The sequence below is a fragment of the Polypterus senegalus genome, chromosome 6 (assembly GCF_016835505.1).
Source record: "Polypterus senegalus isolate Bchr_013 chromosome 6, ASM1683550v1, whole genome shotgun sequence".
NCBI classification, from domain to species: Eukaryota; Metazoa; Chordata; class Cladistia; order Polypteriformes; family Polypteridae; genus Polypterus; species Polypterus senegalus.
The window spans coordinates 162,120,754-162,134,580 of NC_053159.1; the positions used below are offsets into that span (position 1 = coordinate 162,120,754).

General features: G+C 39.1%; 1 protein-coding gene across 1 annotated transcript in view; it reads right to left on the bottom strand.

Moving 5' to 3' along the window:
• Positions 1-13,827, bottom strand: part of LOC120531755 (coiled-coil domain-containing protein 148-like) — a 233,834-nt gene that overhangs the window by 18,351 nt on the left and 201,656 nt on the right. The window contains exon 11 of the mRNA XM_039757449.1: positions 3,380-3,520. Coding sequence (XP_039613383.1) covers positions 3,380-3,520 — 141 coding nt within the window. The remainder of the gene's footprint in view (positions 1-3,379; positions 3,521-13,827) is intronic.

Here is a 13,827-nt window from a genome sequence, read left to right on the forward strand (position 1 = left end):
TGATATCAAGCTAGGTGGACTGGCAGATAATCTAGAATATGGCATACAGGCTTGGGCAGATTTGTGACAGATGAAATTTAATGTCAGTAAATGTAAAGTATTACAAGTAGGAAATAAAAATGTTAGGTTTGAAAACACAATGGGAGGTCTGAAAAAGTAAACTACACCTTATGAAAAGGATGTAGGAGTCGTAGTGGACTCTACGCTATCAACTTCCCAACAGTGTTCAGAAGCCATTAAGAAGGTTAATAGAATGTCAGGTTATATAGCGCCTTGATGTGTGGAGTACAGGGAGTCCAAGGGGGTTCTGCTCAACCTTTATAATGCACTGGTGAGGCCTCATCTGGAGTTCTGCGTGCAGTTTTGGCCTGCAGGCTACAAAAAGGACATAACAGCACTAGAAAAGGTCCAGAGAAGAGCGACTAGGCTGATTCCAGGGCTACAGGGGATGAGTTATGAAGAAAGATTAAAAGCAAAAGGAGATTAAGAGAAGACATGATTGAAGTGTTTAAAAATTATGAAGGGAATTAGTCCAGTGGATCGAGAATGTGACTTTAAAATGAGCTCAACAACAATATGGGGAGACAGTTTCAAACTTGGTAAATGGTAAATTTCTCACAAACATTAGGAAGTTTTTCTTTAGATAGATAGATAGATAGATAGATAGATAGATAGATAGATAGATAGATAGATAGATAGATACTTTATTAATTTACACAAAGAACTATAGACATATAGAATAAGTTACCAAGTAAATGTGGTAGACAGTGGGACTTTAGGGATCTTTAAAACTCAACTTGATGTTATTTTAGAAGAATTAAGTGGAAAGGGCTGGTAAGCTTTCCTGGGCTGAATGGCCTATTCTCATCTACAGGGTTTTAATGTTCAATTGTTCCAGTAAAAGCCTACATTTTTGTTATTCTGACCAGCTAGGAGCCGAATGATGACTTTTATCAACAATAAAGCAAGTTCAGTGCAAGCTAATACGGCAGCATCCAATATGGGTACCAAGCAAATACTTCTCCAAAAATGATATAGCAGGCAGGAAGATAAGTATCTATATAACATATTCAGATTCTGCAGGTTTCTCATAAAAGTAAATATAAAGCAGATTTTATAATTAACAATGTAGCATAGCAAACACAAAAAATTTATTTTGATCTAAAAAACATGCAGAATATAAATAATTGACTATGTTATAAATTACATTTCATATTTACTGACCTTGTATTACTTGTTATGGAGCGTTAAAGCAATGAAAGTCTATCTATCTATCTGTCTAGTTAACCTGTTTATCTCCGAGCTTTGTAGCCTGGCCCCGAAGACATGAAACTGCCTTCTGTGCAGAAGGAATACTGCATGTGCATTAAAACCAATAACTTTTTCAGGAATTAATTTTGCATGAGAATTTTTTGTTATTGTTTTGTTATGTGCTTCATTGATTAAGATGAAAATGATGAAAAGGATAATATATTTTGAGAAATTATCCCAGTATATTCAGATATACAAACTCCAAAACAAAAACAGCAGGGTGTTAGTTTTACATTTTTTGTTAAAGCTCTTTTTTTTCTTAACAGTAAACTTTAGATCTCCACCCCTTAATATGCGCAGTACAGTCGTATCTGGACAAGAATAACTTCAACAATATTCACAGCATGTGTGTATGACAAGCCTACAAAGCAAGTTCTTTGTTGTCTGTTGTGCGGCTAACTCATTGCCCAAGTAGTTTTCTTGTGAACGAGGCCTTATTTATTTACTTATCCCATAACATCATAACCAGAAAATGAGGAACATTTACAGTGTATTTTGAAAATAAGCTGCCAAGGGGACTTTTATAATTTATTGAATTAAGGGTCTGAATACTAAGGGTCTGAATGAAAGATTTCAGTTTTTGATGTTAATACATTTGCAAACTTTCCTGAAAACATGTTCTGACTTTGTCATAATGGGTTACTGAGTGTAGACTGATGGGAAAAATAGCAAATTTATCCATTAAAATTAAATATACAGTACAACATAATAAAGGGTCTAAATACCTTCTGAATACTCTGTATGTGTGTGTGTGGGGGTGTATTGGGGCCACCAAATTAGCTAAAAGTGTAGGTTCAAATATTAATATTACCAAATAGCTATATATTAGAATATACTTGCTCGCTTAGGGCTAGATTAAATATTCTGGGTGTTATGCATACATCACATTTGTACCACACGTAATGTTTTCTAATATTCGATTAACAATTTTGCTAATTGTTTGCTGACAGTGCCTCTGTAAGGACGGACAGCTTACGACCCATGTACTGTTACTTAAAGGCAGCTCTTCGCACGTCTGTGGTACTGCAGGACAAAGCCCTTCACAGACACACTGCACACAGAGCTCACTGCAAGTGCAAAGAGAAAGCAGAGCCAGGCACAATGCTTCCTCCTACCACAAATGCACATTCCTAACTGAGACACATCGCATACTGAATATCAAGTTTGGTATGCTATCTCCAACTATGATCTTGTTGATATAAAACTGCTATTTATACATGTCAAGTGTACTAACTTAGCCATTTGCAATGCTCTATCCTTGAGGCACCCCGGTATTTGTAGGTACCATCCAATAAACCCATTTTTTTTGTTAAACGGCACCAATTGCACCCAGCATCACTAGCGAGATGTATTTACCCCATTTTATGACACCTGCTACACACCCAATTTACCTGGAAATGGGTCTTTCTCAAGATTTCTTTCATTTTTTTCCCCTACAATGGTTATTTTTTGGGGAGTTTTTTCTCGTCTACTTAAGAGAGTCAAGGCTGGGGGGCTTCTTAAAAGACAGGGCCTGGGTAAAAGCCCATTGCGGCACTCCTTGTGTGATATTGGGCTATATGAAAATACATTATATTGTATTGTGTAGCACCCCTGCTTTGGCTGATCACAACCTCGTGAATTTGAATCAGAGGTCTTGTTGTTGGAGCAAAACACACATAAGGAATTGCTGAGGTGCCTCCAGGAGAAGTCTGGGAACTAAATCTGTGTTGTGCTGTTCAATTTTTAAGATATACATATGTTTTTGAAACACAAAAGAACAACTTGTTACTTTTATTGTATTTGCCTAAGATTTTTTCATTCATACAGAAGTTTTACATACAGTATACACTTTTATCAAATGGAAGGCCCAACAGCTGAAACGCTGTGTTTCTAGTCATCTTTAAGTGGTGTCACTGTGGGTGTCATAAGTGCACCATGTCGGTGTGCAAATGCTCAGGATGAATGGATTTAATCGCTGCTATTGAGAGATTTCAGATTAGAGAGATTTTATAGCAGAAAGCTCTGATTTACAACACACTGGCTCCAAACCTAAACTACAATGAGGCCTCACAGATGTGCTGCATACCCGGGCTTTGTCTTGCGTCCTTTTCTGTGTTTCTTTCTGTTTTTCCTTCCTTAGCTTTTCTTCAGCTTCCTCTTGCTTCCTGGCTGCTATCGCTGCTTCCAGCCGTGCCACCTCTTCTTGATAAGCCCGCCATTGCTCCAGCTGGAAAGAGAAAAAGGAAAATGCATGGGAGATCCTTTGCAACTGTTTTTAATTGTGTTTATAATGGCTTACATCATCATTTTTTTCTTCCTTTTCATTATTTTGAACATAAATCCTTCATGTTAACAATGCACAGCAAAACAGATTTTCATAACAAATGTTTGTTAATTACTTCACTGAAAAATATGTTTAAATTGACCCAGAAAGGATACATGCAAGATCTTTCCCTAGAGTCCACACCGCAGGTGTAACAGACATTAAAGATTTTGCAGAAAGGCAATTAAGCTTTCTGTCTGAATCATACGCAGCATCACTGACTGCTCATTATGAACATTTTCTGCTTAAATTATTCACTGCTGAAATACAGACAAAATGTCACTGTGCAATTAAAGCAGCATAACCGCTATGCGCTAGCAAGACTTGATATGAAACCCGAACAGGTACACTGGAGTGTTTTAGACAGGGCCTGCCTCCCAAGTTAAAAGCAAAACTCTGCATCGCACTGTAAACACTGAAAATAAATGTATAACATACTACTCTGAATCTTTGCACTGAAGTATGTCATAAACACCCTAAGAGTGAGGTCTGCATGTGGGCTGGCGGCTGCTCTCTTATGTTATTTTTTAAAGTGTCAGATTTTTTTATTTGTTTCCCCTTTTAATTTGAATACTGGGGCTCTAGGAGGCATGAATTATATGTGAGTTATTAGTAAAGTTTATACCACCTCCTTATATAACAGCACCTGATAGCGAAAAATGTTACATTAAAGTTTCACAGAAGTGAATAAAACAAGCTTAAAAAAGCAAAAGGACTGCAAATATTCGTCAATGTTCTTCAATTAAAAACCTGGCAACACTTTTGTCCCTCATGCTTGCATGTGCCAGTGCTGAGAAAATAAATGGTGGGAGCATTTAATTTAGGTAGACATATAAAACAACTGGCTAAACAGATCGATATATTCCAAAAATCCCGCTGACTTGTATCTGTGTGCTGGTGTTTCTTCATACTTGTATAAAAAGGCAAAGGAAAGTTTGAATGAAATGTATGAGCCTAACAGCTGGAGCAGATAACAGGGTGCTGCCCCCTGGTGGTCTTTTTAAGAACTACAATACAAATAGAAAAGAAATCAAGAAAAAAAAAATAGAATGCAATGTTCTTAGTCCCCTTCTCTTAAAGACGGCTTAATTTTTGGGTTCCGTTTTGATCCAATTCGAACACAGTCTGACAGTCAGAAGGTAGCTTAAATCCCCTTTTTTAAGATAACACCCAAATAAACAAGTGATCAAGTATTGACTGCAAAAAAGCTGCAACGGACCCACAGATCTAAAGCTATAAGAGGAGGCTGAGAAGAAAATCAAATATCTGCAGATACATAAAAGAATCTTAGGAGAAATATAGAGTCCCAACATTAACATTAACATCAGTGGCGTAGCTAGGTTCAGACAGAGGGGGCAGTCCGCCCTGGGTGGCACATTTTTGGGGGCGGCATTATTGGCCAAAAGGCTCAATACAATTCATATGTAAGCAGTAGGGTTTGGAAAAATATCACTCATGAATGAAAAAAGTAAAATTCTCTGATTTTTATTCACAAATGCTTCAAAAATAATTTTCAGACTGTCCTTCTGTGATGGGTGGAGTGGTGGCTCTGAAGCTAGCTTGGGATTTGCACTGGCAATCGGAAGGTTGCTGGTTCAAATCCTTTAAATGGCAAAAGGGACTCTGCTCCGTTGGGCCCTTGAGCAAGGCCCTTAACCTGCAATTGCTCCGTCCTGGGTATGACGTTAATCTGCATCCAGCCCTGCATGTAGGCCCTCCAACCTACAGGGAAAAACTTGGGGGTTGGCAGCAGAATTGGCACTGCAGCCACCATAAAAAACCTCACACTGGTTCCATGGCTGCACTCGGGTCCTAATCTGGGATCCTGAGTTGGTTTGGCGTGTGGTGGGTGCGGCAATGCGCTGCATCAGCGGGGGCTCCTGCCCTCCCCACCTTTTGTGACGGCATCAAACACAGCAGTTGAAATTTATGAGGCAATAACAAAAATAAACATAAACATTACACTGATAATAATTTCTAGGATTTAAACAACTAATTTATAATTTCGTTTCGTTATCAATCCAAATGCTTTCTTGCTCTGCGCAGAAAACGTCCCCACCTATCTATCACTTGTACACTACACTGGTTCTGGTTTTCACAGCGTAATTAAATTAAACTAATAATTAGAACATGGGTTACCAGTGTGTCTATACTAAATTCTTGATGCTTATAAATAATTATATGTGAAAAATTATTGCTGTTTCTCTATATATGAATAAACCTATGCAAAATGTATCTTAATTTTTCTCTATATGTCATTTTAATTATCTATATAAATAGAATAACATATTCAGATATGTTGGAGGGCGGCAAATTGAACCATCGCCTTGTCCCGAGCGGCACGAACTCGAGCTACGCCACTGGTTAACATAACCTTTGCGAACAGGTTTACTCCAGTTGAGGTCATGTTTGGGGGGCTGAGTCTTCCCGGGCAGCACTTGGTGTAATGGGACACCATTGTGATGCTGGGCCCACTCTCTCTCTCACTCACACACACAAACACACACACACGCCTATACTGCCACTAGGCCAACTTACAGCTGTGATGTAGAAAATAAGACAGAACCAAGTGGCAGATGTGTGAAGTGGAACTGCTAACCAGAAAGCAGAAATGTTAAATAGGTTAGAAAAAAACTGAATAAACTAAAAAACTGAAAACAGAGAACTATCACAGTTGGAAACCTTACATTTTTATACTGAATTAAACATTTACTAAATGGATCAGGTGAACATTAACAGTAATTGCTCATTTTTAAATAAGTTAACATCAACTACATCACAAACTGACACATGTACAGCTCTAGCTCTGTAGCTGGTGGGTGTCTACACAAACCATTGCAATGGCGGCACATCATCAATAAGGCAAAAAAAGAATGTGAAAAGAAAACTCTTTCCAAAAATATAAAACAAGTAAACAAAAATAAAAACACGGCAAACTGAATTTACACAGCTGCAGATCTTGGAAACAGTCAATTCATCTTATATGCACATCTTTGGGGACGTGGAAGGAAAACAAGAGTACCCAGAGAAGAACTCCCACTGACTGCGACTGGTAGTGGGTGTTTAACTCTGTGGACTGAATCCATGTGCTGCCTCCATACATTATCACTAGCCAAACCCCTAGCAGGCATAATTTGTGTTGACTCTAGAGCTATATATTGCGAATGTGTCAGCTGATTTTAAAGAATTAGCCATGGCACGGGTATAGACCTAAGGTAGTGGAGGTGTTATTTTGGTAAAATGACTGTTTCTTATAGAATTTATTGCTGTGACGTGATTACTACTGACTACTGACTGACTGTTGTGAGTTGTGCTCATTGTTAGAAGCAGCCAAGTTGACTTAATGCAAATTAACTTTTCCACGCTGGCGTTCACTTCAGTACACGCACATGTATAATTCAATCGCTCATACAGAGCTCATTCTATATGAGTCCATATGATGAAGCATAATGCAGGACACAATGATAACAATGCACACCAAGCAGTAGTAAGCTAATGTGTAAAATGTAACTAGTATCTGATAGATGCAGACATACTTACTGACCCAGTAAAACTCTCACATATAGGAACTGATTTTTCTTTTTACTTATTTTGGCCTCACAGGCAACGTTTGAGTTTGGCTCAATAGCACCCTCTAGAGACCACAACTGATGTATGCAGAATGTGAATGATACGGAGCAGCTGTGCATACTAACCTACTCAGTAAACCTATCGCATACAGGAATAGGTGAAGAAAAGTTAAATCCACAACCTAAAAGGCAAAACAAGAGAAAGACACAACTGCTTATGGGTGTGGTGGTGGAACTGACACCAAACACAAAGATGAAAAAGGGACAGTGGGGGGTGACACACATCGATCGAGTCCTGTATCACTGCCTTCAGCTCCAGTTATTCAGCCCCACAAATCTTCATAAACCTGTTCTTATCATGGCCACTGTCATGGGTAGCACACAAACACTTTTCAATAATGTTTTAAGCTTGCTTATTCCAACGCACTCTAAGTCAGGATAATCAGTCCTTCAGTGACAATTTAGCATTTCTAACCAAACCTAATTTGTACACTTTGGGATGTCAATCAACACAGACACAAGCAGAATGTGCGGACTCCACGAAGAAATAAATGAGGCTGGAATTTGAATACAGAACAGATGTGAGGCACACAATATTAGCAACTGTGTCGCAATTTCAGCCATGTTTCATTTTGCTAACCATAAATTGCTACTTAAATAGTAGGAAGGTCATCCAAATTGCATTTGTTTTCTTATTTAAATAAAAATGTTCTTATAATTCTGTAAGATAAACTCATTTCCAAGTATTATCATTTTGTCATTTGTTGTTGTCTACCTAACCATACTTTGCTTTAGACACATTGTATTGAAGTCCTGGCTCTATGAGCAATGTCCAGCTCTAACATTGGCAATACACATTTTACATAAGCCCTCCATGATTAACTGTGTCTCATATTTGTTTGCAAGCACAGTATGTTACAGTTTCTGCTCAGATAAATTACTTTTATGCAACAAGCAATACACAGTGCTGTTCCCATAAAGATCCAATGTCCTGGACCCCAGGTCACTGTATGTGAGGGGTTTTGACTTTCTCCCTGAGCCGGCGCAGGTTTCATTCGAGGTCCTTGGGTTTTCGTTTCCCATCCTAAAGCTCTGAGTTTAGGTTATTAGCGTGAGGGAGCCATGGGATTGACTGACTCTTAAGCTTAATACAATCAATCTTTCTTTAACCTCTTGTAAAGTACTTTGAGCTTGATGTCTTGTATGAAAATGTGCTGCAAAAAAAACATTTTATTGTTAAACTACTTTTAAAACTAATTGACTTACTACAGTATCACAAAACAGCCTGCAGTTCCTCCTCTTTGCCAGTAGGTGGCTCTGTCTGCACTGTACCAGCCACCTGCTCTGAGACAGTTTTGAGAGCTTTGACTGCTGCTGCTGTAAGCTCTTCAAGATATAAATGGGTCAGTTGCACAGTGATGTTAATATTTGATTTTCCTGTAAAGTTATTTACTTTATAAAGTTCTTTATTATAGTTGTCATTATGAAAGGCAGAAAGATTAACTGACTTAATACACCTGTGGTAGAGGAGTGAGTGAGCACGAGCAGCGAGTTTCCACTAGAGTCTATTTTAGGTTCTTGATGTTTTCACATAAAAAGAATTTATTACTCTGTTGTGGTTTGAAGTTGTTATCATTACTGGATCAATTATTTTTGTTGAATAATCAGAATGTTCTTCTCCCCCTTTGTAAAATCATCTACAAGTTTACAAATTATATCCAAACTCATGTTGCTAACATAAACCAGGAAATAACAATGTGTATATGTTTCCTATTTCACAGTGAACACCACCCCAAGCAATATTTTGCACATGGTATTATTTAAATGGGTTAACACCGAATACGTAGAGTGACTCATCCAGTGAGTAAAGGGTGGGAATGTAGTCTTTCACCTTATGCTTCACTGTAAGATTATAAAATTCAACAACTCACGTCACTCCTATCATTTACCCCTTCATCACACCTTCTGCCTGCCACAACTTGGAATCAGTCAATGTCTCCTCCATCGGCCCAATTGCTTCTGAGATCATCTATCCCACTATTCACACAGACATCCTTGAATTAGCCTGTCAACAGGCCACTATGGCAATTTGAAGTCTTCGTTTACTCTTATCTGTGATCTTCGCAGATGTTTTTTCAGCTTAATTTTTGACATGTCTTTCTGTTTCTAATTTTCACTTGATCAATGCTCTGTCCCTTTTGTCTGTTGTTTTATTTTTTGGATTAAGTCTTTCTCTGCTCCCTGGGTGCTGTTCTTTAAGGCTGGCATGCTGATGTTTTCCACTTGGCCCACAATTTCCTAGAAGCTTTTGTCGAAGGTAGAATAATGTAGGTTAGCTTTGCTCATGTTTCCTTACTACCATCAGTCCATGTGTATTTACTACAACGGCAGACGCTCAAAAAATTGGGATACCGTAGATCCCGTTATATAAGCCGAGAATTTCGTCCTAGATTTTTGGCTTGGAGTTTGGGGGTCGGTTTATACAACGAGTATCGTTTCAGATTCAAGATTTCCAGCGCAATGCCGGTTTTGCCGATGAATACAGAAGTAAATAATGACGAAACCACAGAGCCATCTTTCAGATGAAGAAGTAAATTTGCATGCCGGCACTTTAAATTAAATAAAGAATTTATTCAAAAAAGTGTTTTAGTTGTTGATTTTATTAATAAAATTTATAATAAATTATCGAGAAGTTTAAAATGAAATTTTTTGTTTTGATTTACGACCAACATCTTGCGTTACGAAACGGATGCGGTCACGTGTATCCGCTTGCGATTGTAAACAAACAACCGAGAGCGTTAGTAGCGTCAGTTCGGAGCCCAGATACATGTGTTTGTGGATGTAATTTCCGTCATTGCAGTGATTAACCTATATATATATAATTCATTAAGACCATGCAAGCAAGACACATAATTGCTAAGGAAGGAAGAGAAGGTAAAAGAAAGCGATCGCAATCAAAACGAAGATGGACATTGTGTGGAAATATCTCCTCCCTTCCTGCAGCCCAAAGATGTCAAATTAAATGGTGAGTACAGTATGAAATTGTTTCTAGAATAGAATGCCTTTTATTGTCACTATACGCATCTACAATGAGATTAAAAGCAGCTCCTTCAGTGCAGAAAAAAGTTCTGTATAGGGCTTGTATGGTTGTTTTTTAGCTTTAGCATAACGCCGGATCTGCGGCCCTGCTTCTGCTTTCTTTTCCTCCTCCGTCTGTGTCGTCTACTAGACCCGACAACAATACACGGAGAGCCCGCTGGTCTCGCTATGTTGTCTGGGATGTTGTGCGTGTGATGAAAAACACTCGAAACAGATGTCTGGCTCTGGACACCGATGTCTATAAGGTTCTAAATGGTGTAGCGGATGTTCACCGAACTGATCGTGCACAAACAAGGACAAAAAAAAGTACAAAAACAACAAAAAAGTGCACTGAAAAGGAGAACCCTGAGCCACTGCGACCATGCGTGCCGCCATGCTCCTAGCTTAATCGAAGTAGGCTTGGCACTTTTTATAACTGTTTGGTTAGTAAATTAGAAAAATTATTGGTGTTTTGGTAAATTATGCGCATTATATTATACAGTATATCAAAAATGCCGGCAGTCTCAAATTCTCGCCGATAAACATTATAAATATACCCGAAGAGACACTTTTAAGAAAATTTAGAAAATTTTGCTTGGAGAAGGGGGTCGGCTTAAATACCGGTCATCGGCAAATACATGTAATTTAGTAGGTAGAGAAGAGGTTCGGCTAATATACCGGGTCGGCCTGTATTCCGGGATCTACGGTATATAGGTAATTTAAAGAAGATGAAAACTCCAGTGCACACCAATGATATTATCTTAGAGTTCGATGGCACTCATTGAAAAATATATCACTCCTAACAAACAACTTTAAAACTCCAGTAACAACTTCACCCCTCTGCTATTCTGCTATTCTAATCTCTGTTTACAGGACACTGATCAACTTTGAACCCAATTATTTACAGTATGTTGTCTATGTTTTTACAAATGTTTATGCTTTCCAGAAGTTCAAAATGATATCCTGTTGACATTTAAGATAAAAGCTGAATGAGCCACTTTGATCAATCTGCCTAATTACAGAAGCAAGACAGACTCACTTCCTCTCCCTCCTTTTAATTTATCCATACATTTGCAAAAGCCCTCTTTATTTCAGATGAAGGCTGCTGGTAGCAGGAACCAACCCTGGATGAAGTGCCATGTACACTTTGTGAAGGACAGCAGGGTGGTGAGACACATTGCAAAGGCTGAGTCCTTCGATCCAGAGCTTTCTATGGATTACTTTCAAGATTGGATGGGTCGACAAAGAACTGTTCAGGAGCTGTTGTGGACCACTACCCATGTGGGATGCCAATGAATGAAACTTCCAGAAATTGGTCCGGACCACTACCATTATAAGATGTCTTAAGAGTTTTCTAGAGATTGGAGGAGGCACTGCTAACCTGAGGATGTCTCAATGACAGGGCTTACTCCACCAGGGCTTCCAGAAGCAGGAGGAGGGAGCTACTGTACTTGGTTATGGGAGCCTGGCCCTTTAAGTGGGCAGCGACATGCCACCCAGGGGGTTTTGAATAACTTAGAAGTACTTTGGAGCCAGTGGTCCAAAAGTCTTCCAGATTCAGCCTTTAAAATGAACTCTAACACCTCAACTAGGTGAGCATGGATTCAGAAGAGGAGAGCAGAGAACAGCTTACCTGGCAAGAACGAAGAAACAGTGACCAAAAGTCAGGAGTGAGGCCAAGAGATAGGAAGGGGCTCTATATTTAGGTAGTCAAATAAGGGAAGGCCTAGTTTTTGATACTTTTTTGTTGTACAGTACTTTACCCTGTACCCCACCCTTCCATTGTATTCTCCCTGGAACCCTCAACTCCTGTACTGTCTAGTCTGTGTCGGTGTATCCTTTTGAGTTGGGCACCAGTCAGGAGATCCGAATGCAATCACAACTTGTAAAATTTAACTCTGATTTTCAGTGATGACTTTGATAATGTTGGTGGTCCAGCCTCACTAAACTGTAGCCACTGACAATAAGCCAACCTAAAGCTTCTATCCAATTTATAGGAAAAGCTGAAAGAGTCTCCAGGTCCTTGAAGTCTTTTATGTTTTGTGAGTGCTGAAGGGTCCCCTGAACCGCTCTTCCCTCCTTCATGACTGCTGCAACGAAAGCTGAAAACCTTGGCCCTTTGGCCATGAAATGCAGGAGAGGAACCCCCTTTTTACTTCAGAATTTTATTAAAGATTTGCAATTACCCTTCTGGCTACAAAACTGTGAGTGAGTATTAGTGGACTAAATCCACTTCAAGACTATACTGTATTTCTGTTGAAAACTGAAGACCTGAATTTGATCTTGCTTTAAAACTACCGAACTTACACACCAACAATACTTTGTGTGTTTTAATTGTGTTTGACTGTTCAGTATTTATTTAATTTTGACAATGACAATATATAAATAATGATTTTCCTTCAATACATACTGTAAACAGTAGGGGTCGCCACTGTGCACCAAACTCCAGACACAATCACACCCAAACTAGTCACAGGTTCCGATATTATCCGTTTTTATTAATAAACATTATCTTCAAAGATCAAATAAGGACAACCAAAGTAAGCAGCCCAGAAATACAATCATCTTCCTTCAACTCCTCTGTCAAATCTTATCCACCTCGTCCTGACTCTTGACTGCCCAGTTACAACGATGCAGCTCCTTTTATCTTTGACCCGGCAGTATTTCTAGGGCTAGGACATTGTCCATAGGGACCGTATCTCCCTGCAACACCCGTAGGTGGCACCCATTAAACCCAACAAGAATATGTTTCAGAACCAACCCCCATGATGCCCCAAGAGCATCCAAAGGGAACCTGAATTCCAGGGATGCTCCCCTGTAGTGTATTGGGGGTACATAGATCATACTGGCCTCTATGCTGGGTCTGGATTCTTGTTCCCATCTAATCAGAGAGCCTGTCATTCCAATTTCATTTATCGTGGTGTCCCGTCTGGACGAGGAGTCAACCTCTGCGATGCCCATCCATCTCCTGCAGCACTTACAACACATGAATTATCTTCTAATTTGGCTGTAGCTATATTATTACATTAACAAAATTATTGCACACACTATTTTTTTCATCTTCTATTTTACTGGACCTGCAAGTATAATTTTAAGGTCACAGGGGCCAAACTCTATTCTGGCAGCATCATGCTCAAGTCAGGAACCACCTTAGGATGGAACACCAGACTACTGCAGGACACTCTCACATAGGTAGAAGCAAAAATTCATGTGGCAAGTGACACAGAAATGGAGCACCAGAAGAACCTGCAATTTCTGAAGAGTCACAGACCAGGCCAGGATTTGAACACGGCCTCCTAAGACTGTGCTACCCATGCAGCCCCTAGCTTTATACATACGATGTACATTTAAAACTGATGAAGGGACAGGCTGCCCATTGCTCTAGAAGAACTAAATAGTCATATTTTATGCAGTCTTTATAATTATTTAAAAATATTATAATTACAAATTTGCAATAGACTGGCTCCCTATGCACCCAAGGTTGTCAGGTTAGGCATTGGCTCTCTGTAATTCTGAACTGGATTGAGTGGAATAGAGAATGTTATAAATACATAAAGTGCAAGT